This window comes from Pangasianodon hypophthalmus, chromosome 20, assembly GCF_027358585.1.
Source record: "Pangasianodon hypophthalmus isolate fPanHyp1 chromosome 20, fPanHyp1.pri, whole genome shotgun sequence".
Classification (NCBI taxonomy): Eukaryota; Metazoa; Chordata; class Actinopteri; order Siluriformes; family Pangasiidae; genus Pangasianodon; species Pangasianodon hypophthalmus.
Window position 1 is genome coordinate 16,576,598 of NC_069729.1, and position 25,153 is coordinate 16,601,750.

The 25,153-nt window shown below is 37.8% G+C and overlaps 1 protein-coding gene across 1 annotated transcript; it reads right to left on the reverse strand.

Annotated features, from left to right (window-relative positions):
• Positions 1 to 1,699: 1,699 nt before the first annotated feature.
• On the reverse strand, positions 1,700 to 21,628 carry lmcd1 (LIM and cysteine-rich domains 1). The gene is made up of 6 exons (XM_026932819.3): positions 21,487 to 21,628; positions 14,393 to 14,481; positions 13,641 to 13,896; positions 10,258 to 10,593; positions 6,035 to 6,250; positions 1,700 to 5,173 (listed from the first exon to the last, which is right to left on the reverse strand). Exons 1-6 carry the CDS (start codon positions 21,511 to 21,513, stop codon positions 5,048 to 5,050), a joined length of 1,050 nt encoding a protein of 349 aa, XP_026788620.3. The 5' UTR covers positions 21,514 to 21,628; the 3' UTR covers positions 1,700 to 5,047.
• Between the last annotated feature and the right edge of the window lie 3,525 nt (positions 21,629 to 25,153).

The following is a 25,153-nucleotide window of genomic DNA, read 5'->3' on the forward strand; positions in this document are numbered from 1 at the left end:
TTTTCCAGACAGGGCTTCTTCCATAAACATGCTTCTTTGTCAAACAACATAAATGCACCATCAGAGGTATGACAGCATGTCCATGAGGTCTGAATATGTTCCTTAAATGGGGTTTACAGCTACACTCCATTCATTTCCACAGGCGAGAGATACATACTAAAAGTGAAAAAGACTACCACTGAACAATGAAGATGATGTTCATAGCTCAAAAATTGTAACCACTAAACTCTTGACAGTTGGCATCACTGATAAGTGCCTTTCTTGTTCAATGATCTCATTTCCCAAATTTCCCCTTTGGGGATCAACAAAGTACATCCATCCAACCATCCATGCAACCATCCATGCATCCATCCATCCATCCATCCATCCATCTTTGATAGCTAGCTAGCTAATTTAGTGTATTCAGTGAGGCTTAGTTTTATATTTTATATTTTATGATGGACTGAACTATTTTCTGAGGCTCTGATGTACTCTCATTGCCGTTGAGATGTTTTTTTACCCGTCCAAAGATTTATGCGTCTCCATAATCAGAGCAATGACTTGTTTTGAATGGTGTTTTGCTCTGCGCGCAACATCAACCATAAAGTTGGACCTCACAGAGAGACAGATATTTATTCTCACGAAGTAACAGATGATTTCTCTCCAATTTCCTAAACAGGTGTTTGGGATCCTGAATAAATTGAGTGAGTTGGCAAGATGATCCATTGCACCTGATCAAAGTTAGAATTGTAATTACAAAAAAACTTTTGCAAGGCTCAGTTAATGAAATGCCAAGCTTTTTTTGGTGCTCTCTCAAACATAATAAAACACCATTTTATTTTCCGCCAGTCTGTTTAGTTACTCAGCAGGCTGGACAAGTTTGCTAATGAAAGGTCTAGATGGGTGTGTGCATGTCTGCTGAGGACAAAACATCTGGAGAAGGAACATGTTCAAGCAGGCACTGACAGAAACGATCACGCAGATACGCTTTTTATATATGTTTATCTTAATAAAAACATCTGTCAGGAAGTTGTCTGATCATAGACAAGATGAGGTCAGTAAACTAACTTGTAACTTATCTTCAGAAATAAAGTAATTACACTACAGCACTGATGATTCTCCATTTTGATTGGTTAGAAGATGTTAATGATTACAGCAGCTTTGACCGTACTGCCTACAATGTTTATAATAATGTGTTCATTATAATAGCGTTTCTATAGTAACAACTCATTCACAAACATTATGGTGAAGCTTTCGACAAGGAAAGGTTTATTTAGCAATTATGGAAGGAGTCTCCAGTGTTAGTGTTTTGTAACAACCACACAGGAAAGTCAGACACAGGAAAGTCTTTAGGATGGAGGGATTTGTGCTTTGAGGTTCCTCAGTAACGAGGCAAAGTGTTTTGGCTTATTAAAGAAAGAGGGAAAAAAAGTAAGGCTGGTGTGGGAATGACTGGTTATAGCGTCTTTAACATAAATGATACCAGGAACTTTCATGGACGTTTCATAACATTAAATGTAACTATAATAAAAAAGTATTAATAAAAATTATGATGTCATTTTTTAATAAACAGGGTGTGCTGCTATAGGAAAGTAATCAATGACTTAATTATTTAACTGCTATATAATTAGTAAATTAATGAAATTGAAAAACAAAATACAGTACATACATTAAATAGTAAATCGTGTATGAAACATAAAGAAAAACAATAAAGCCAAAATATATGTTGTGGTATTTATTCCTAGGTCAAGGAAATACATTTAAATATGAAGGCATTATTGTCAACCAGGTCAACTCGTTAGGAAAAAGACTCCTTAAAGAATCTTTAATAAGTCGAGTGCAAAAGTTTGTATACCCTTAGGACAAGATATATAAAGACAAAAAAAATTAATTCATAGCAAATAAATATTCAGATAGTGTAAGATAAAATATTAACAGTGAAAACATACAAAATTATACCAGTTCAAAATTTAAATTGTCCTTTTTGAATATGATACAAATATTCTTTAATAATTTGGATGTTTTCTCTATCTTTTATATCCTCGAATCAGCTTTTGGATCCACTCAGAAGTAGGTGTAGTATGGAACTCTGTAGATAAATTGTGAAATAGTTTTTATTTTTTCCCCATTCAAAAGCCATGAGGGGATGCAAACTTTTGTACTCGGCTGATATGAACAAAAAACGTTCTCAGAAAAAAAACTGTTGCATAAAAGCTTTGCATAGCATAATGCCGTTTTAAAACAAACAACACAAATCATTGCATCAATCATTATTACTTGGCAATGGACACAAACATCGCTTTCAGAATAGAATATACATGAATAGAATCTTTAAAAAGATTCATATCAGATATCAAAACTGAGATTTATACTTAAACAGTCAAAAACAAAAGATTTGATAATTGCATACAGAATAAAGCAGAACTTTGCTTAGCGTCCTTTATCCATTTTCCACTCTAAGGTCAGCCTTCCAGTTGATTTATTCAAAGTAAGCATGTCAACGTAATATCAAAATAATTCATCACCAGTTTATGATACTAATGTTCTCAAAAATATGCAACTACTCCCCTTTCCACTAGTAATAAAATCATTTAAAAGGTAATAAACTGATTCTACCTCCGGTATATCATACCTGAAACATCTCGTCCTCCTTTTACAATTTATAATCTGAACATTCCGTTTCTAAATATCAATTTGTACCTTTTTAACGACCAAACACATCATACAAATACACATCATCTTCATAAATTACAAGCACCAAACACTTTCTCCTTTTTCCTAAATCCAATGAGAAGACATTAAACCAAAAGGTAAGTTTTCACATCATTAATAAATACGAACACAAACAATCTTTGATAGCTAAACCTCTCTAGTTTCAAAGATCTTCCGTTCCGAGATGCCCTCAGGGATTGTGCACTAGATCACTGTGAAAGAAAAATAATCACACAACGTCGCCTCTTCGCGTCTACACTTTGTTTCTCTCTCCAAACGCATTAATCTTAACCATACGAAACTTAATATTCATAATAAAATAAGCACATTTACAGGAACTGGCACGTTTTCACATATAAGGCATTTATTTTCTCTCTAAAGCTTAACTGAAACATCTGTATAAACATTTAAAACAACGGCGAAATGATACAGGGTTACATTACTGCCAGAAATCCAAAACCGCTCAGGCTTGGACGCAATTCCAGTCCAGGACTGCTGTTTGTGGCTGGTGTTGCAGAAATCTAATGATTGTGATGGATTTTATATCTCAGAGAGAAATCAACATCATAGGCAGGGAAATAAAGAAGATTTCCTTCAACACACACAGAGTTTTACATTTGAAAGAAAATAGTTTAAACTATTGAAAATGTTCTATATTTTAAAGTTGCCACTTTATATTAAGCGTCCTTAAGTACTATATACTTGATGATGTACTTAAAGCTGTCCTATGTTGACCGTGGTTGTTGGTGCCAGATGGTGTGGTTTGAGTATTTCAGAAACTGCTGATCTCCAGAGATTTTTATGTCTATACAGTCTATACACTTTAAACAGACCAGCCACAACTGTGGTGAGCAGAAAAGCGTCTCAGAACACACAGCACATCACACACTGAGGCAGATGAGCTACAACAGCAGCACCATCGGGTTCCGAACAGGAATCTGAGGCTACAGTGGGCACGGCTGCACCGAAACTGGAACATAACGTGGCCACCTCAAGGATCTACATGTTAGCTGTTCTGAGATGCTTTTCAGCTCACTACGATTGTAAAGAGTGGTTATTTAAGTGACCATAGACGTCCTGTTACTTTAAACTAGTCTGGCCATTCTTTTCTTACCTCTCCTCTGACATGATTGTCTCACTGCATAACTGCATGAATGAGCACATGTACAGGTGTTCCTAATAAAGTGGCCAGTGAGTGTGTATTCAATCTCCTGTGTCCAAACATTTGACTATGTTATTACATTGAAGTAAATAAATCTAATACAAGTACTTCAATGTAATCATTTACACTTACATAAAGTCTTAGATAATTATTTATATAATACTTAAGGACACTTAATATGAAGCAGGGCCAGACACAGCGCTTTATACAATCTAACACTCTCCCATTGTTACAGGAATCCCAGCTCAGGCCGTAAGTGTCAGGGCTATGAAATATTTACAAACACACTTGCATGAAACGCCCTCACGCATTGGCCACGTTCACTCCATGAACTCTTATCCACGTGCTTATACGAGACAGGATCTGTTTTATCTCTGACAGCACCAGCAAATGGCGGCTTGTGAAACTCCAGACAACTCAGCTGGCAGAGAGGAAGCTGGAACCTTTCACTCTGTCCAGAACCACGGCCTCGCACCATCCGTCTTTAAAACAGTTAGCACTAATCGTTTTCTACGTCTCGCTCCCTGTTGCTGTTTCGTTGCTGTATCGGAAATTTCGATCTCGTCTGTCATTTCAAATGTGTCTGTCACCCAGTGAAGAAAAACAGTGTCACTTTATGTTTTGAACTCACAGTCTAATCACTGCTGGTTGTTTCTGACAAACCTCCAGCTCATCTGTGAGTCATCCATGCGCTCTCATGAGCTGCTTTAACCAGACGTATGATGCAAACAGGTCTCAGCCCTAAAGGTCCGTCCTGTTCATCACATCAGCTCTGGTTCTCAGCCAAGTTGCACCCATGACTGCATTATATAATGACATGAAGCATTAGTGCAGTATGGATTTTCTCTAAACAGACAGGCGTGGGTCGTTCTGTTTACTAATCCTCAGTAACTAAAACCGCTTTGGAGCTTTGGGTAAAAAAAACAAAAAACACCATTTTATGATAATACACTTGATGTCTGCTAATGAAAGGTTCACTCTCTTTACACATACACTTTTTTACTTAGATATAACTGCCTCCACTGTCTAAATTAATGGTGTGACGTCATTTCTATTCCTATTTAGAATTCATATATAGTAGGGAGATACAGTCTGGATGGCACATCAGGTCTGAAAAATTGGCAAAAACAATGTAGTATATCCAAACTGGCCTTCTGCTTCCACTCAGCAGGTTGGTTTAGTGGCTCGATGCTTTCACTTTTGGGTTTTTTTGGTGCAGCCACACTGAACGCGGAGATTCTGGCCACACTGCCAGCAGCAGAAATGCTCCTTATGCCAGGCCTGGCCACTTTCCTGATGGCATGTCTCTGAGAAGATCAGCTATATGAGTGCGAGAGAAAAGGGAGGACATGGGTTAGCGCTTCACATTTTTTCTCAGATTTCTAATCTAAGGTTAAAGGTCTTCAAGGCCCACTGTCCTTATCTCAATCTGCAACATGTGCGTAAACAGGACAGCCTGTCTTATAATGATAAACAATTGGAGTCAAATGGAGGCCAAACAGCTTCTCATTCTAGCCCAAATATGGTGACAAAAACTTCACAAATTAAAAATTCCTCACATTTAGTTGCTTGTATGAATGTGTTTTCAGGCACGTAACAATCCTATCACTTCAAAATATATATTAGAAAAGTACAATGTTGCTTTGGAATAAATTTGCAAAATTTCTTTATTTAAGGCTTCCATTCATGTTTTCTCATACTGGAAATTAATCGGAACAGACTGACTCAGCTGGTTCGCTTTTCCTAAAATGGCATAAAGTCATAAAGCATGTATAGATTGAAAGGAAGTGAGGTCAATTAGGGAGGAAGAGGGAGGTTTTTCATTGTTTTTTATTGCAAATGCTATTCACCTCGTGGGCAGCAGGGGGGTTCTAAAAAATTACAAACTGCTCCTTTAATTTTTTTTAATCTTTCCAAACACATAAATAACTGTGTTTTAGGGGAATCATATTATATATTTTAAGCATTTTCCAATCAAATAACTGTACTAGTAGTCAATAAATCAAAAACACATTGTTACCTTATATTTTTAAATATGGCCATATATAGCAATAATCACAATATCGCTAAAATTAAGTCATATAACCCCAGCACTGTATTATGAGTAAATACTGCTATCGGTAAAGCCAACATTAGTGTGATTAAATTTCTAATCTGCGTGAGAGAAGTCTGTGTGATTACCTCATCGCAGCCTGGACAGCGTGGCTTCAGACTCTGGCAGTAATGCCGGCCACAGAGCAGTGTCTCTTTCCTCCAGAAGTACACCAGATCAACCAGCGCCTCGCCACACTCCGCACACACAAAGCAGGTAGGGTGCCAGAGCCGCTCGTATCCCGCTCTCTCTGCGTACACGACGGGACTGTCCAGAGCTGCCAACTGCCCGCAACCGCTACAGTGCTGCAGAGGACAAAATAAGAAAAAGTAAAGAGATGAATAGCTTAAATGGGATAAAACTGCAACTAGAAAATAGGTGTACATGTACAATTCGAGAACATATAAGTAAATAAAATGTACAGAACAGCAGCCCAGGAAGAGCACAGAAGAAAACACAAATGAAAGAATGAAATGGTTCATGGGTTAATCAGCATTATTTCTATTCAACAGTCCCACTTGGCTCTGTAGAAGTGCTGTTAAACTGTATGTTTAAAAGGTTAAATTAGGTCCTCTTTCCAAATTTCCTGGGAGATAATCAAAGCCACATTGTCAGGCTAAAATCCCACAGGCCCCAAACAGAGCATTCCTGTTATGATAAAAACACAAATCAAGCACAGATGTTCTTCTAGATTTAATTATTTTCAGATCCGAAATGACCCTCCTCCTTAAAACAATCCTTCCTCAAATAAAAGTACGAAGGAAGAAGATTAGAACAAAGGCTTTAGGCACTGGTGAGGTTTTATATATATAATATATGACAAATTAACAGAAACCTGATATTTCTGTTATGCTGTGGGGAGAATTTATATTTCTATGATCCACTTATCCCCTTAGGCCTGGTTTATACTTCTGCGTTAATGTGCATTTGCTTCTTGCGACACAGTGAGGGGGTTTATGGGATTGTGTGGGGCGCAGACACATTTTTACACTCTTGTATGTGGTCCTACAATGAGCTAACTGTGTGTCGTGTGTATGTACAGCTCTGTGCATGAACCGGCCTTCGGGTGAGTGCTGGTTGGTTGGCGGTGGATGTGGCCGGTTGCATATCCAGAAACACTGTGATGAAACTATCCGGCGGGTTTAATCAAGGAATTCAGAGTAATATTGTTCCATATAGATCTATAATAATATTTTAAACAGTAGTGTTTAAACAGTAAAACAATAAAATAGGGGTAAACAATAAATCACATCCAGTACTTTTGGTCTTTTAGAGTTTTGAAGATGTGCTTGTGTTCCACAACCAAAATGTATCATGTGTTTGATTTGTGCTTCACACATGGGGAAGTGATTATGGTATAATGGACTTGTTTACAGAAAAACAGAAAATATCATTAAAAAAAAAATTATACTGTGCCGTGTGACTGTAAAGTGCTTTAATACGAACTGTAGCTCATTATGAAGGCCAATTTAATCCTGCAGGATCACACACTTTACTAACTTTCCCTTCTAACCCATCTCAACTCAAAATCTAAAGCAGCCAGCATTTTGTGATTGACTGAATTATGGATTCAAACTAGTTGCTCAAATGCAAGAGTCGCATGATGCTGCTGAATACACACAAGTGAAAACACTTCAGAAATGATTTCAGCGAGAATAACTGATCACACAAGGTTTCTTTTTTCAACCAGCACACCCATAGTTGCCTTCTATTTATTATTCCTACTGTGAAACATTGAACTCTCCTTCACTTTTTCAGTTTCCAAGACTGTTTTCTATTTCTCGCTCTTTCATAATTCTGTAAATTGACTCATGCAGTACTACCCCCTAGTGGACCTGCTCACGTTACACCCTATGTGAGCATTCGTGCACAACATACACATACAACATAAACATACACTCTCTGAGAAGTATATCTCAGCCCTTTGAGGAAGGGGGCACTGCAAATCAATTCAAAGTTTGTCTGACTGAACACCTTTATCCTATGATGAAATATTTTTTATCCTGATGTGAGTGATCTCTTCCAGGATGACCCCACCCACATCCACAGGGCACAGGGACTCACTGAATGGTTTGATGAGGATAAAAATGAGGTAAGTCATATGTTACGGCCTTCGCAGTCATCAGATCTCAATCATCCAGTACAGTTCCACAGACTTGCAGCTGTGCATTGAAGCTGTTCGGGTGGCTTGTGATGAGTCAACACAATCACTGAATTGCACTCAATGTCAGTTCTGGCATAACACTCCAACTAGCAGCTCAGCTGAGTTTTTGAACAAGTGTTCACTTGCTGATTGGCTTTTCGTGAGAAAAGATTGGCTCAGGATCTTGAAATCTCAGATTTCTATTTTTTTTAACAAAAAAAAAAAGCTTTGTCCAAAAAACACTTGGCAATTTCTGGAAATCCAAGAGTAGCAGTGCTCTCTTATGGTCAGAGGACCTCAGAGAACCCCCACACCTCTGCCTTCATTTACATCAAATGAGACTGAGCAAAGACAAAATTACGGTGACAAGACTGAACCCGCACTCGTTCATCCAGTGTGCCGTTTGCATGTGTTTTGAATAACAGTCGATCTACACAGGAAACTTCAATTAACCTTAAACGTTTTATTCATTCGCTCCATCATAAACCATGACCTCACAGACATGTAATTCCCTAAAGCAAAGAATCTGGGCATATGCAGGAAATGAATAGGAATGCCATGTAGCATTTTAGATCCGAAAGAAAGAACCACTGAGATTTTTACAGGCCTATAAATGTGCCCTAGCACAGCAAACCTAAGACCCACACTAATTTAGACAAGAACTGTAAATGGTAAATCACCGTCCTCCGTCTGTGCCAAAAAAAAAACCCAGCTTTTAAGAGACATTCTGTTCTCTTTATTCATTCAACTCAGTCATGTTTAATGAACCCTAGTCACTGTAAAGATCAAACTGTAGATCACTTTAGGTGCAGACTTTGGGCATGCTCTGCTGTGCTAAGCTAATACTCCTAAGCTAGAGAAGTAGCTCCATGATTGAATGTTAAATCTTTGCAAATAAATCTCAGTTTTAGGCTAAATTATCGCCTCAAAGTTTACAGTTCAAATCCCAGGACTGTCATTAAAATCAGTGGTGGGTGCTTGAGCAACTGTACACACACCCAACTACGCAGCTGTATTCTTGGATCATATCCTATATCGATTATAAGGCACAATGTCTGCCAGAACATGCTGAGCAAATCCTATTTTGGAATAAAAAAAAAAAATTGAGAAGTACAGCAATAAAGAAGAATGATTATGTCACTAAGTCATTATGCATAAGTCATGAACACTGAGATAAAATTTGGGTTAAGTCAGTTCCAGGCAAGCCCTGCATTTTTGTAATAAGATTACAACAATTAGGGATGGAGGACTTATTTGCATCAGTTCTCTGGGCACTATTTAGAAGTTAGTTTTTCTCTAAAGCAGAGATTTGCTTACTCAGCAGCAGGCTTCATAGCATAAGACACGCTAACAGATTTTTCCGTCATTTAGCTTTGGAGTAACATTTAGTTTATATACAAGTAAATGCAAAACAGGTGGCAAGTTAGTGTGCTTCTACACTCTATACCTTAACGTCCTGGCATGGTCAACCTGGCTTCATGTTCTGTTTTGTTTTACTTTCTTCAATACAAAATAGCTCTTAGCAAACCAAGACAAGACCAGTTTGCTTCAGCTAGCATGGAAGTGTGTCTGCTTCATATAAGGTAGAAGTGCTACGTGGATAATCATCCAACTACACATCACAGCAAAGGTCTAGTCCACGGTTTAAACTAATTTTAAAATATAAAGTTTGTTAACTGACTTTGGGCTCCTCGTCAGAGCACGGCTACTTATGTGCTCCATGTGTTTTTTTTTTCCTCTAGTATGTGGCCTTGAGGTGTAACACAAGCTTTGCATTCAGAATGACAGCCTAGCCATTCTTTTATTGTTTCTGTATTAAAGTGTCTAGCTACATACATATTTTAATTCCCAGAGCACCATAGTAAATGGCATAAGTCAAGTCCAGATCATAGGGCTTTGAAAAACACTGGCTGTAAATGTTCTTGGAATGTCTTGGGATGCTGACACTAGAAGTTTAACGACAGAGAGAGAGAGAGAGAGAGAGAGAGAGAGATTGATGAAGATAAATGATAAATGTTGGGAAACTTGCTGTCCAAGAATCTTGAACAAATTAAGACTTTTCCAGCCTTTCTAAAATGAAGAACTTGCATTTGTTTTTCCTACTTGGCACAAAGGAAAGAATAAAAGAAACAGTCTGCAAATGTGTGTGTGAATATCAGTCAAACTTACATATTCACTCTTCTTGCCGTTCTCTTCCAGTGTGCCGTTGGTGGTGGGCTCTGGGTTTGGCTGTTCTTTCCCATCCTTCTGTTTTCCACCGTTGTCTTTGGACATTCCTCCCTCTCCTGGCAGCGCTACCTCCCCCACTCCCAATGCCTCCTCCTTATAACTTTTCACAAACTGAGCCATGGCTTTGACTTCAGCCTCTGACAAGCTGTGACACTGTGACGGGTCCTGATCATAAGCAGGGAGTTGCCTCATCAACTGCCTGCGCCTGTACAGCGCCCCCTCTGTGCCCGCCATGGGCCGCCTTTCCTCCGGGAGAAGCTCCATATACTGCATGGCCTGGTGCGCAAACAAAAAATATCATGAATTAGGCTACAATTAAAATTAAAATGGAAAAGCTCATGAAAAACTCATCATCTTTCAATTCTGGATTTGTAAAAGCCCAACAAAACAAGTCCTACAGAACTCCCATAAGATTAAGCTAGTAATATTAGCTAGTAATGTTAACATTTACACATCATTAACATTCCCAAAAGGAGGACTAATATGAAATGTTTTAGACAGGCTAGCTATTCATACAGGAGAACCAATGGCCCTTCTTTCCCTGCTCTCTCTCTCCCAACCACCCAGGCTCACGGTAACACTGCCTCATTGTTAAACCCTCATTAAGTTTGCATTCAACAGCAGGAATTTAATATAAACTTTAAGAGCCATTAAACAGCCATTATATGACAAATAAAAAAATCAACTTCTTGGTAGTCCCAAGATTTTGGAAAAAAAAAATGTTTCAACGGCCAAATATGGAAACTTGAGGAAGCATAGGACAGCCACTCTACCTTTTAGTCCTGTAACATGGACATACAAATCTTTCACTGGGTCTAAAAAAATCTTATATATAAATTGACAAGGGCGAATGATGGGTTGAGCAAAATCCAGCCTGAAGAGAACTCGGAGGAGGAAGAGAGGAGGAGGAGTTTGACTGTCACAAATCCCCACTCTCAGTGTGAAGTGTGATTTTGTTTTTCATTCTCTATGTGCGGTTGTTTATTTTATGACCATGTGCCTTTGCTTTGGTTCCAGTCCTGTCCCTGCCCCTGTCTTATCATTGGTTTGCTTCCCTTATGTTTGCACCTGTTCTGTGTTCAGCTCTTAATTAGTTCAGTTATTTATATCCGGTTGTCTCCTTTCCTCTTAGCGAAGTCTTGCCAATCGTATTGTGCATTTCTGATCATTTTTTGATATTGCCTACATGTGTATGGACGCCTGCATTAAACTTTAACTGCGATTCTTGAATTGCCTATAATAAAGCCCGCATTGAGTATACACACTTGCGTCCTGCCTTTAACTGCAGGATACATTGACCAATTGGAGATTTAATTTTTCTTCCAATATTATGCCATGTGATTGATTTTCATTTTCATTCTCCTCCTCAAAATCTAAGTATGGTCACCAATACATAATTAGATAAGAACAGTTGGGTACAATGTAGGTTAAGATAATTCCATGCTAGTTCAGCAATCTCTTACAAAGAACAGTTGGACAAAAAAAATTACAATTAATTCATTTAATTATCCCTTGCCACTAGGTAAAAACCATTATTTATCTAAGAGAAGCAAATTTTGCTTACTCAGTAGCAGGCTTTTTAGCATAGTACATGCCAACAGCCTGCTCTGTGGCCTAGCTGTGGAGGAACACTTTAGTGGAGGAAATTTAGCAGTTGCCTCAAAATAAGTGGATAATTTGCATCCCTTTAGCCAGTTGGACATCTACACACAAACATTTGGTTTCTATATGTTAATTCAAAACAGGTGGTAATTCACTGTGCTTTTCTACGCTTTATACTAAACTCCTGAGACCATGGCCTGTGCCACAGTTGTCCTCTGGCATCGTAAACTTCTAAGGCCGTCTTTAAAGCAACCACAGATATTCCTGAACCCACTAAAAGAAAACATGCCCACTCTGTATAGAGACTGTTTAAGAAGAACAATAGTGCTACAGTTCTTTACTGCCTTTAAGTACTTTAGAAGACAGCTGTAACGAACTTGGAGAGACAATCCTAATTACTGCAACAAAAGCCACGGCACAGCACGAAGTAAGACAAAAGTCACCCTTTAGCAGTCATTAAGGCAGGCCTGGTTCAAATTCACACTCTGTAAACCATTGGAAAAACATGTTGATAGAACTTTTGGTCCTGTATAGACCTTCTCATCTGTCTTGAATAGGCAAACCATAATTCCAAGCGCCACTGCAGTGAACCTGCCAAACTCACTCTAGAGTACCCTAATATACACTGGGTTTCAGGAAAAGACAGGGGTACTTAGATGGCTGAAAAAACAGTCGGCCATTCCCCCGAGAGATGAAAGTTCTTTGCTTCGGCACACAGCGTACACGCTTCCTGGCAGGCCAGAGCGGAATAGTAAAGCTGAAGGCTTATTTCCAGATCTCCACCCCACCCAACAACAAAAACCGCATACGCTGCCTCTGGCAGGACTAATCACTGCATGAAAGTCAAGTGGAACACCAGAGAAGTCTGGCCAGGGCAAATTAGAGCCCTGTATAAGAATAGGAACAGTGACATCCAGCAATTGTGATAGAGAAAAGGTCAGGCTCATTCCTGCTTCGTAGACTGCCAGATTATTCCACTGATCAGCAGTTATCATTCTGTTCCCCTGATACCAAACAACTACCATTCATTCTTGTCTAGTGATACCAAACAACTGCTTCTACAGCCAGAGGATGAAGTTTTTAAGGGTTCACTACAAACAGTTGGAGCTTCAAATATCAGATACACACTATTAGATTTCTTCCTTCGACTGATGAGATGTAGGAACTTGAAAAGACCGGATAATCACATAATGCAATCTGTTGGAACACAATGAGGTTTATTTTCCACCCACATTCTTGACATTAATATCAGTGATTCTTCTTTTAATCCTCTTTGCAATGCTTTTACTATGAACTTCAAAAGAAAGGTTCATGTTTACCAGGAGCACCAGAGCTTTAAAGTAAAAAGAAGCCTAAATCTATGAGTGCTTTCAAATGAGGTTACTGTTGGTCTTGTGGGAACACAATATGAAGTCCAAAGAATGAATGTACCAAGATTTCTGCCAATCATAAAGCTCATCTTTCCCATACAGATTTTATTAGAACTATGTGGCTACACTTGAATGGTCTCTTTGAGTCTGTGCAACCTAACCATATAACTTGGCAGATTCATACACTCATATAAAAGAGTTCCTCAAGGGTTCTTTGGCTAGTTAACGCTTCTTAGATTTCTAAAAGGGTTTGACTTGGAGCCCTCTCCGTTACATATCTAGGTTCTCTCCACTCTCCCTTGGTGTAACTCTTAATCTGTATCAATATGAAACATTCTGGTGATTTCTCACCAGTTTTTGAGTCAGGCCAGGTGGGGCCCAGTCATAGGTGATGGTGTTGAAGGTGGGGTCTTTGCGAGACACCACAGGGTTGGTGATGATCATGCGGTTGCGTTTGTAGACCCTCAGGCCATCTCCACCTTTCACTTTGGTAGTCAGGTGGGCATACTTGGAGTTCGCCAACAATCGGCCCATTTTATAGTCATCGTCAAGGTCCGAGCTGGGTGCGTGGTCTTCTTGGCTGCAGTGACACTGAGTGCAAGCTTTTCTAAAGGAAGAAAAATATGGAAATTGTTAGTATTGTAACAAAAACGCATGTGAACATGTGACTGCTGAGAAAACAGAAATCTACTTGGGCTCTTTGGTTTGATAATGGATGTTTAGAAAAAAAATCAGTCATGATTTGTTGCTGTGAATTCCTATTTCATGGGCCTGGAAAGTACACTACTATCATGGACCAATCAACAAAATGCATTTTAATTGTGAACAGCTTACATAATGTGCACTTAGCAGAGCTCAGTGTATATCATATCAAGTGCAAAGCCCTTTTAAAAACAATACAGCAAGCTTCGACTCGTCTGCCTATTTGCTGCAAATCATCTTCAAGCTCAAGGAAATGTAAACAGAGACGCCCACAATGGCTAGCAACACGCTTGTGGTGAAGCAAGCGGAGCATTCCGCAAACATCAAGGGAAAAAGAGAATGGAGGGTTAGGGAGCCATGTCCTCATTTTCTTTACGTTTTTAGCAGAGAGAATAAATCACCTCCAGGAATGTGGCTGGAATCCAGAGCAGATCCCTTTACATGTCAGACACGCCGCACCCCTTCCCGCTGGCGGCTGCCCCACCGACATCTGGGAGAAAAAAGACAGAGGCAAAAAAGAGAGAGAGAAAAAGAGAGTGAGTATTTAGAGAATAAAGAGAAGGGTGTTCAGTGATCATAGACTTTCAGGGTTTCTATCACTAGCATTAAGATTATGGAGATACTGATATTAATCAGACTTTAATCATGGTTAATCAGACTTTTGAATATTTAGCTCACCTTTTTATGGTGTACATATTAATTCTCCACATATAACTGAAATAATCAATTTCATCAGTTTGAATTAAAAGATGAGCTCCATCTTTTATATGACACTTTTTTCTTCTATGAATGTTATGAGTTATGAGAGTGTGGAGTGAGAGCCTATAACCACTGGTGTTTCCTCTGAGTAGAAGAGGGTAATAATTTTCCACCACAATATGTTTAGAAAATCTAAATAGCAGACATAATGGGGGGCTCTATATTTCTTTCACACTGTCCATGCAGCAGTTTTCTTTGTACAGTGCTACTTTAATTTCAGTCTGAGTAAACCACCAATATGTAGACCTTTATAAGCTGTTGTAATGGCAATGTAGACTTCGGTTTGATGGACCTTAAAGGAGCAGTTTGTAATTTTTAGAGCCATCGGTTGCCTGCAAGGTGAACTACAATTTCTCCCAACCAACTTCACCTTGTACATATGAAACTACATATGCCTTATAGGTGATGTTCAGGCTCATTTCAGGGCCAGAAAACGTGGAATGTAAACCAAAACCTAAAACAAAGAATACAGCAATGCAGCACAGCAAATCACAAATGGTATCACGGTATGTTTGGAATTCCATGATTATGGGTACACTTCTAAAGATTACAAACTGCACCTTTAATAACAATGCCCCAACATAGACATGCAATAACACAGATTCACACTGGTGCAGACATACACACAGAATCTGTCTCCAAAGGAAAACACTGTGTGTCTCCCATGACTATGACATTGTGCATTAGCTAGCCAGTAAGGAATGGCTAAAGTACCCAAACATGGTACAAGTACACACTTGTCCCATTCACCTCTACAAATGTAATTACATGATCTACAGCACAGGTCTCTGAGAACTATACAACTTCTCTGGAACACTATGCCATCTCTTACTTGTCCTACATTTTAAACCAGTGTTTATCAACTCTAGTCTTAAAAGGTCCAGTAGAGTTTAGTGATTTCTCTGCTCAGAGAAAGATCTGTAAATACTTGGTTTAGTATGTGTGTTAGGGTAATCAGTAAACTGGGCTGGACTCCAGCACTGCAGGACTGGAGTTGATGACCCGTGCCCCAAACAAACAAGCTTTTTCCACAGATTACAAAATCAGGCCTTAAGGGTGTTTACTTGTAAATAGGACCTATCCCAGTGGCACTCAAGAGCGACAATGCAAGACTTATCCATTATTTGGTGTTTAAATTTAGCTTTTTTATTATTTTAACTAGACCTACAAGGCTAATGATGCTAACAAGTAAAAGAAGCCACCAGTTCTACATTGTGCAAATTGCATGTCTAAATAATCGCCATCTTAAATCCCTTTGTCAAGTTTTTCGGTATATCAAACAGACTTGCCAAGAAACATATAGCACTACCAAAGAACAGTAGTCAGAGTCAATTTTTTTTTCTTAGGAGCAGATTTAGCTAGGAAGTGTGGCCCAAAGCTTGAAGATAGAAGTGATTCAAATACTAGTTTTCTAAAATACAGACTTATTCTGATATTTTATGAAAGTTTATGTACAAATGGTTTTACTGACCCAAAAGCATCTTTTAAGGTGAGTGCAATGCTTAAACCAGTAGGTAAAGGTTTCTCTAGCTATATTAACTTGCAGCACCAGTGCAAATCTAAACGACTATAAACATGTCTTGGCTGATTGAATACATTTTGGGATAAGTAGGGAATTTTGTATATTTTTGGCACTTCCTTTATGGGTCTCGCTCAGCACTGACACTCTGGCAGTCCGTGGAATTGAACTCACAAACTTCTGGTTATAAGCACAGACCCTTAACTGCTAAGCTATGCCAAAAATAGCAACTATGTGCTAGAATGACACTCCATTGTCCGGAAAAGGCAAGTATGTGAGAGGACAGGTATGAGAGATATAATGAGGACATAGGAATGGGAGATATGTAGCAACAGCAGCTTAGAACATTGTCTCTCTCAGAGTCCATTTGTCAAATGGTCACTCAGTCAACATGGACCAAAGCCCACAGTCAACACATCACACCATAGCTATAAGATTTACAGTGCAGACACTGCGACTTAAGCCATGTGATGAAGTGTTAGGTAAAAAAAAAAAATAACATCAAAAATAGAAAGTGAACAAAACAACACTGCTTGTAACCATGGCACTAAAGCCCTGTCAAAAAGGCAGACATATTTATCTCATGATTCCAGCATCCTCATGCAACAAGTCAGTGTTACTAACTCGTATTGCACCCCCTCGACACACTCTGAGCCCCTGACATCTACTAACGAGTGACTCCTGAATAGCTATGTTGTTTAGTTCAGAGGTTCAGGTTTCCACTAAAGTACACAGGTCAAGTGGCCATTCATCACCCAGAAGTACAACAAAGAAGCTAAATGACTCCTGACTCAATCTCTGTATACAAAATAATCCAATAACAAAGTCATTAGTCATTGCTCACAAATGCAATTTATAAAGTCCGGAATGAACCTCACAAACAATACTCCATGCAGGCAATTCATACTGAATGTGTCATTTAAATAAAAGCCATACACTTGTCCATCACTCGTCACGCTGTTATCTTCCTTTAAAAATTACATCCCCATTTTAATAACTGAAGATTTATCATCCAAATGCACATGCAACATTCATTTATCAATGCACAGATATTTTGAACAATAGGACCAGTGCTACAATTTGTTCATACTGCATAAAGGTCAAGGTCAGAAAATTACAGCAGGGCAATATCACAACTTCATCATACACTTTAGTGTTTTAGATTCATAATTATTTGTCTGTCAGTAGGAATGTTTTCTTTTTGTTGATATTAGATATATTTCTTAGGAGAACCTGGATCCAAGCAAAAACCCTCCTCCATCTTCAATTTGTCAACTCTTCATGCAAGCAAATTTTGTTATTTAGGTCTTCCAACACACAATTAAGCCATATCCCAAATGTCTCCATATTCATTATAGTGAATTATGTCATAAATGAAAGGCTTTTATGCAGACCCCAAAGGTTATAATGCCACGAATTTAAGAAACATGTCTTTCAATAGACTTTAAGTTGACTAAAAGTAGAACATTTAACTATGTAAATATCAAAATCCAAATAGTATTAGAACACTGAAATTCATTCTGCCAACCACAATTGCTTGTATCTCAAATGTTCCACATACAGTTCAGCCATAAACCTCTCAATATCCACTGTTAAAGCCGCAGTGTGTGCATGGCAAACAGTCTGCTAACAGGCAAATGTTGTTCCAGACAGTAGAAAATTAAACAGAGAGAAAGCCAGAGTCAGAAGGTTGATGTTTTAGCCTAAGAGAAGTCATGCTGAAGCCCAGAGCGCTTTCAGAGAGCGGAAAGCACACAAATATGGGGATTAATGGGATATAAGCAACAAGCCGAATGAGGCAGGAGAATTAGCAAATCATTGACTTGAAAAACAAAAATGGAAATACATCATAATGCAAAATATCTCAAACGAAATGTAAAAAAACACACTATAAAATCCTGAAACAGAAAAACGCACCAAAATAAAGTATAGCATTTTGTATTTTGAAGACCCAGAAATATATTCTGTAAAGGCAACATGACATCAGCCACTTCAAGTTGAAAGTAACGTTAGCTGGTGATTGATAGCTAACACTAATAATAGCCATATCCTTCAGAAACATCGTAAATATTAGGGGTGTAAATCACAAGTTTCATGATGATAAGATCTAATATCGATTCTTTTAGCCAGTGATTCGATATTTGCCGATACCTCAATGACTGCCGCGATGCGATTTCGATTTGATCGATTCAGGGACCTGAGATCGATATTAAACAGTGTGTCTATTTCACACAATCAGAAACATTTCTATTAATTCACAGATGCAACCAAAATATATTTTGAAAAATTTATTGAGTTTTTTTCTACTACGAAATGCTACATATTTTGTGCAAATAAGGACCTGAGATGAACTTAAACTTTGACGGAAGTCCTAAATAAAGGTCCATATTAAAAATTACACATGCATCGACGTTTACGCATTGCATCAATACATCGGATCATTGATTATTTGATCGATACATCGATCTATATCGATGGATTGTTACACCCCTAATAAATATCCATTCATTTATACTGTTCCTTTGGTTCTGAAGTATTACTGAAGGAACAGTGAAGGTTCATCTGCTGTTAGCTTAACATAGCTACACAAGCTTAACATAGCTACAAGATCATAGCTGCTTTGCCACTGCACTAGCTAACTGCTTTGCTAGAATTCAATATGCTAGCTATTAAAAATGCATGATGAATAATGTATCACACATTTTACATGTAAAATCTGTTCAACGACCAGTAACAGTCATGGTAATAACATGTAATAACATGTTTGAAAGAACACATTACTAACTTTTGATTTTATCAGTCATGGACTTTTCACAAACAGAATATGCTAATCATTAAAAAGTTGATGCTAGCATGGAGTTCCAGCCATAAAGAAGCTCTGGTGCGAACATCTGCACTGAAATTCATTAAAAATGGAAAGGTGAAGTTGAGACAAACTAACATGATAAGGGAATATTTATTTATTCGATCCACTGTAAGTTCCCTTAATCATAAAACTCTGCAGGTTCCATTCACATGTCAGTCGTTTGCTGAGATAATGTTATTATACCAGCATAATGTTTGTATTAATCACACTTAGACAGATTTATGACTATTGTGTGCAGCTCTCTTCAGCGTCAGTACTTTTGTATTTGTATCTCCCTTCAGCTCTCTCAGTCCTACAGCTATTCTGCACCGTATGTGGTCTATTGTTGGAAACTTAGTAGAAGAAGTCATGTTACTGTCAGCTCTGTTAACAGCTCTGTACTTGGACTGGATCTCACATGTACCTTCCCTTTGAAAAAATAATTAAAAGCAATACATAAATGTAATACAACATTCTGCTTGAGAACACAGTGGCCACAAACTTAATTTAACCAACATCCAGAAGGAAGCCAGACAATGAAATTCACATTCACAGACATGGATCCAGCAGGACTTACTCATCCTGCCAGTTCATACAATCCTGCAAGTACGTTTTCAACCCTTCCTGCTGTTTCAGATTATTTCTCTTTTGTGCGTGTGTGTGTGTTTTCCCTGGACATAGTTCCAGAGCATTCTTTTGGATATCTAGCCTACTTTGCAACTAAAATTGACCCCAATGAGCCTGCTAGCTAAATCAAACATATCTTCATATCTTCATATCTGTATACAGTAGACCTATTTCATATGAATAGATTTTATTTTTATTACATTTTGTTGCCAACAGGCTGTTCCTGAAATGCACTATTTTAATCTTGCAATTCAGCTAGTTATCTAGTTATATATTTGTTAATTTGTTCCCCAGTTTAAGAGTTTTGAGTTAAAAATTGATTGAGTTATTGGTGCTCAGAGTTTGTGACTATTAACTGACTTAAAAAAAAAAAAAAAACAGCTAAGAAAATGCTAGGATTCATATTTCATTTAAAACCTTACCAGAAGCAAAACAAAATATATGCAGAGCTAATTGAGAAAATTGATATAGAAAACTTTATATGTTTAAAGGCTAGACCTATTATGTTAAAATACACTCTTAGGACACACCCAAATATATTGAAATTGGTTTTAATCACATTTGTGTTATATGATATCAATGCTGAGGACTCCATAAAACAACATATAAAAATGAATGTTACTGTTCCCACACTGTTGGCACCCATGAAGGAATGAGGGGTCCCTATACCTTAAATCCCAATTTATTTCACCATTACGCCAGCAAATAAACACTGTAAGTCCTTTCATGACCCACAGTAAGGAGCTGAATAAAGCTTAAGATTCTTTAAGACTCTTCACTACACATGCACTGAGTTCAGGAACTCTAAATTGGTCTGCGAAATGTGAATGCTCAGCATTTTTTTCTGCTGGAAACAGCGTCCAAACAGAAGGCTGAGACACACTGCGGTCAGTGTCCACTTTCAACTCGTCGACACACAATGAACAGGAGGAAAAAGTCAGAAAGGTGCTGCTGAAAAGTAGGAAACTATTTTAATTGGCCTGTCAAGAGACGCAGGCGAAAGTGAAGTGACCAGCACTGAATAGCCACACACCAGACTCATTAAGGTTGGCTGGACATGTATAAGGAGTAGGAAATCATTCAATGTCGATCTGATGAAGTACATAAAGGCAAGTGAAAACTGTGGAGCTGAAGCAGTTATAAATGCAGATAAATTGGAGATGTGAAATTAGGAGTCAATGTTATTGGTATGTGTACTCTACTGCTTGTAATATTACTATATGACATGATAATTCTAATTCAAGTGTGAGCCAGAACATTATATAACAACACTTATATAACACAATTAAGAAATATGCACCGAGATAGTTTTGTACCATAAATACACACACACATATACATATATACATATATATATATATATATATATATATATATATATATATATATATATATATATATATACATATATATATATATATATGTATATATATATGTGTGTGTGTGTGTGTGTGTTATTGTGGATATACAATATACATATTGTTTATCCATCTGCCTGCACTCAAAACTCTGCTTCTAGCATTTTCATCACTGTATAAAACTTCAAGAACAACCCTATTGAACTTATTGTATTTATACAACTTTTACCTAAATTAATGCTGAGAATCAAAAGTTTACCTACATTTGTAACCCTATATAACAAACCTATTCTTATTAGCTTAGATCTCATTTTTCAGGATGTCTAAAACATTAAGGAAACTTGCACAGCAAAATTAAAAAAAAAATGGAAAATATCAGATTCTCACCTTCTGCATCCCAGAAATCATATCCATTTTGGTGAAATTTTAATATTTCTAAAGTCCAAACAATTTCAACGCAATGAAGCCTCGGCGCTCCAGACAGCTCTGTCTCTCCATGTGGTTCACAAAGCTCTATTTAAACTGAATGGGGTCTGCTGGGAATCCCTCGCGCACTCCGCCCACCAATCACAGCAAACAGAACGCCGGCCAGCCAATCAGTGACGCCGCCGACTTCCGGTTTTGAACTTGGGCTCCATCCTAAAATTGCATACTACCTTACTAAACAGTGAGTGAAAATAGTACGCCAGCACTGCGTCCCTTACCTTTGCTAGGTTTTCCAGAGAAACTAAATAGCCTTCTACTGTACTAAATAGTGTGTTAAAATAGTACGCGAGCTCTGGTAACCATGGTAACCTATAGACGCGTATTATTACATACTATTTAGTATGGTAGTAGGCTTCAGTGATAGATATTTAGGCCAAGCCCATCCTCCAGGATGAAAAAAGAGAAAGCCATGACATCAGCCGTGGCCATGAATGTACGATATAAGCGTGGAAGAATGTACGACTCACATTCTTTTGTCATCAGTTACCTCCTGAACTGAGGGGAGGATGTTTCCTGTGTTCCGACTCAACACTTTCTTTTTGCCTTTTTAGGGAAGCGGCCAGGCAGAATGCATTAAAAGCGTCTATTACAGGGGAAATGAGGCCACTTGATTTATTTTTAGTATCACAAAATTCAAGATGAATCGGAAGTCAGCTGCAGGTTACGAGCCAGTGGTCTAGACTGCATAATAGATGAGAATTATTCAGAGGTCTGATACTTGGGTTGCCAAATTGGCAAATAAACTCCAGTGATTTGCAGCTCGTCAGAGTTTATTATAAAAGTAAAGGAAGAAAACACATTGGGGTGTGCTGTTATAGGAAAATAATCAGTGACAGGGCAGTATGATGTGTCTCGAGTTACTTTTACCACCCTGAAGTTGATTATTTTCCGATTAAAACATATCCCAATGTATGTAATTCTGTTTTGACAATAATTTTTCATTAAGTAATCTGCATGCCATGCTTTTTAGCCGTTTATAGTTACATTTAATTTTGTGGAATGCCTGCAAGTTCCTGTTATCACTTAAATTATAGCGGCTATAAACAGTGAACCACTTTTCTCTCTCTCTCTCTCTCTCTCTCTCTCTCTCTCTTTCTCTCTCTTTCACTCTCTCTCTCAAAGATATAAGATAAAAAACACAGCTTATCACATTACAGTGAAACTGGAAAGTGTCAACTCTTTCCTGAAGAAATGACTGAAAAAATACTTAGTGTTATAAAATGCTGACACTAGAGACTCCTCCATAAATATTAAATAAACCTCTCATTACAGCGTCACTGTATCAACATGGAATATAAATTTTTATTCTATTTATTATTAGCCTTCGACTATGAGAGTGAGTGAGTTGTTCTTATAGAAATGATAGCTTATCAGTATACAGGTGTAGAAGAGGAAAGGTAAGCGTGATAAAAGGATGTTCAGTATGCACATCTAAATAAAAGTCCTGGGATGAGTGTAGAATAGTCTTTATGATTACAGCAACAGTGCTTAGGTAGAAATCTACAGTATCCAGGTGAGATTATCCACTGACACAAAGACAGTTAAAGGCATAAACTGGGCAAGTGGAGCTATAAGTGATGAAATGAAATTTAAAAATACCATAGGATACATTTAAATTAGTAAAATTTATTCATAATTTCTGGAATAGATAGGACTTGACATGAACTGATTTTTTCTGCATTCACTAGGACATACTTGAGTCACAAGTCAATGAACAAGATGTTCAGGTTCGAGTCGTGAGTCATAAATTCACAGTCAAGTCACGGATCAGTATTAGTGACTCAAACGTGACTTGGGTAGCAAGTCTGAGAAAACATCAGTAGCGTAAACATGCCAGAAAGTGTGAAATGATAAATTGTGCTTAGGAAAAAGTGACTCTTGTTGTCCAAGACATCCGGTTCATAACATCACAGTGTTTAGCTACACAGTCAAGTTTTGGTTATTTATATAAATTACAGTAAGTCACACTGTGTCCTAAACCATCATCAGTTCTCTGTCATATCCCTGAAGAACCTGATGTGCTTTGAGGCAGATATTTACAGAAAAGATTTTGGGTTTTGCTCCAGTGTAAATATGATTTTTTGCAGAAACATTAACTAAAGGGAAATCCTTAAACAAGATTGCAAAACTGACTTATTTCCATCCAAATCACATTTCAACACCCTACCCAATTTATTGTTTATGGGAGGAAAAAAAAGTTGACCAAGATTGCTGTGCTAGGAAAATAATCAACAGTAGGGTGGCATGATGCATTATACCATTCCAAAGTTCATTATTTTCCAATAACAGCATGTTCCAACGTAAATCAATAAAATGCATCATTTTTTTATTTACTGAAGTAGATCATACCTTTAATGTAACTAGAAACAGATTAAATGTTGTCTCTGCTAAACAAGTTCGTTTCCCTTTTATCACTTATTTTACAGCAGCTATAAACAGTCGTTCCCTCACCAGCCTCTCTTTTTTCCACTCTTGAAGTTAAAAAGACAAATAACAATAACAAGCACAGTGTAAATCCTCTGTCCTGAAGACTTTGCCGTGTCGGGAAACTTAAAGTTACAGCTTTAGCTCTGACTGTTACACTGGAGACTCCTTACAAAAATTCAAAATAAACATCATACAGAAAACTTCACTATATAAGCAATCATACTTTTTTTTAACTGCTTTGGTGCAGCATCTCTGTGTAAGTCGTTACTATTGAAACTATACTGTATTAGAATGAGCACATTAATATAAACCTGGAATTACTGTCCAAGCTGCTGTTATAGACAATTAATCAACAGTCTCTGACCAATCACAACTGAGAATTTAACAGCACTGTGTTATAAACTAAAATAAATGTTGTATACGAGTTAAAGGCTGATATTTGCAGCCTGATGTGTTTAAAAATAGCCCACTTGGGTGGGAATCCGCTCTGTCTGGCAACACTGGCTGTGAATTTCTGTTAATGCTTATATAGACTCCTGTGGTTAACCAATAACTGGCCAGATTTTTCAGATGAGGCATTACACAGAAGCATTGAAGCTCAAAAGGAGGAATTTAGTTTCACCAAAACTGATAAAAAGCTTTTCTATAGCTAATTTAATAACCTCATAAGTTTCAAACAGCCATTCTTTGGCTACTACATGTTAGTAAGTGAGCCAGGAGTGATTAAAATCAATGGGCAAGTCCTAAATGACTGGTCTATTGGACACACAGTGCACTACCTAGGGTGCAGAGGTTATTATTTCATTCCGTTATGTAGTAAATGCGGCGCCATTTGGGATTTAGCTACTGATTTATGTAAATGTCAATATTATTGGCCATTTTTCAGACTTTCTCAGGATGTGGGTCCAATAAGGCTTCCATCCAAATGGTCTCAGGATTTGACTAATACACTGCTCTCTGCTTAGTGGCTTTTATAGGACTCTTGACTGCTTTTAACACAACATGGCACAGCAGAGTGCAGACACATTTCCAGGCTTATGAGGTGCATGTTGATGTATTTTACCCTGATGAAGACTTAATACCCAACATGTGGCAATATGAAAAAGATCATTATCTGACAGAGAAAGAAAGACCAGAGTGA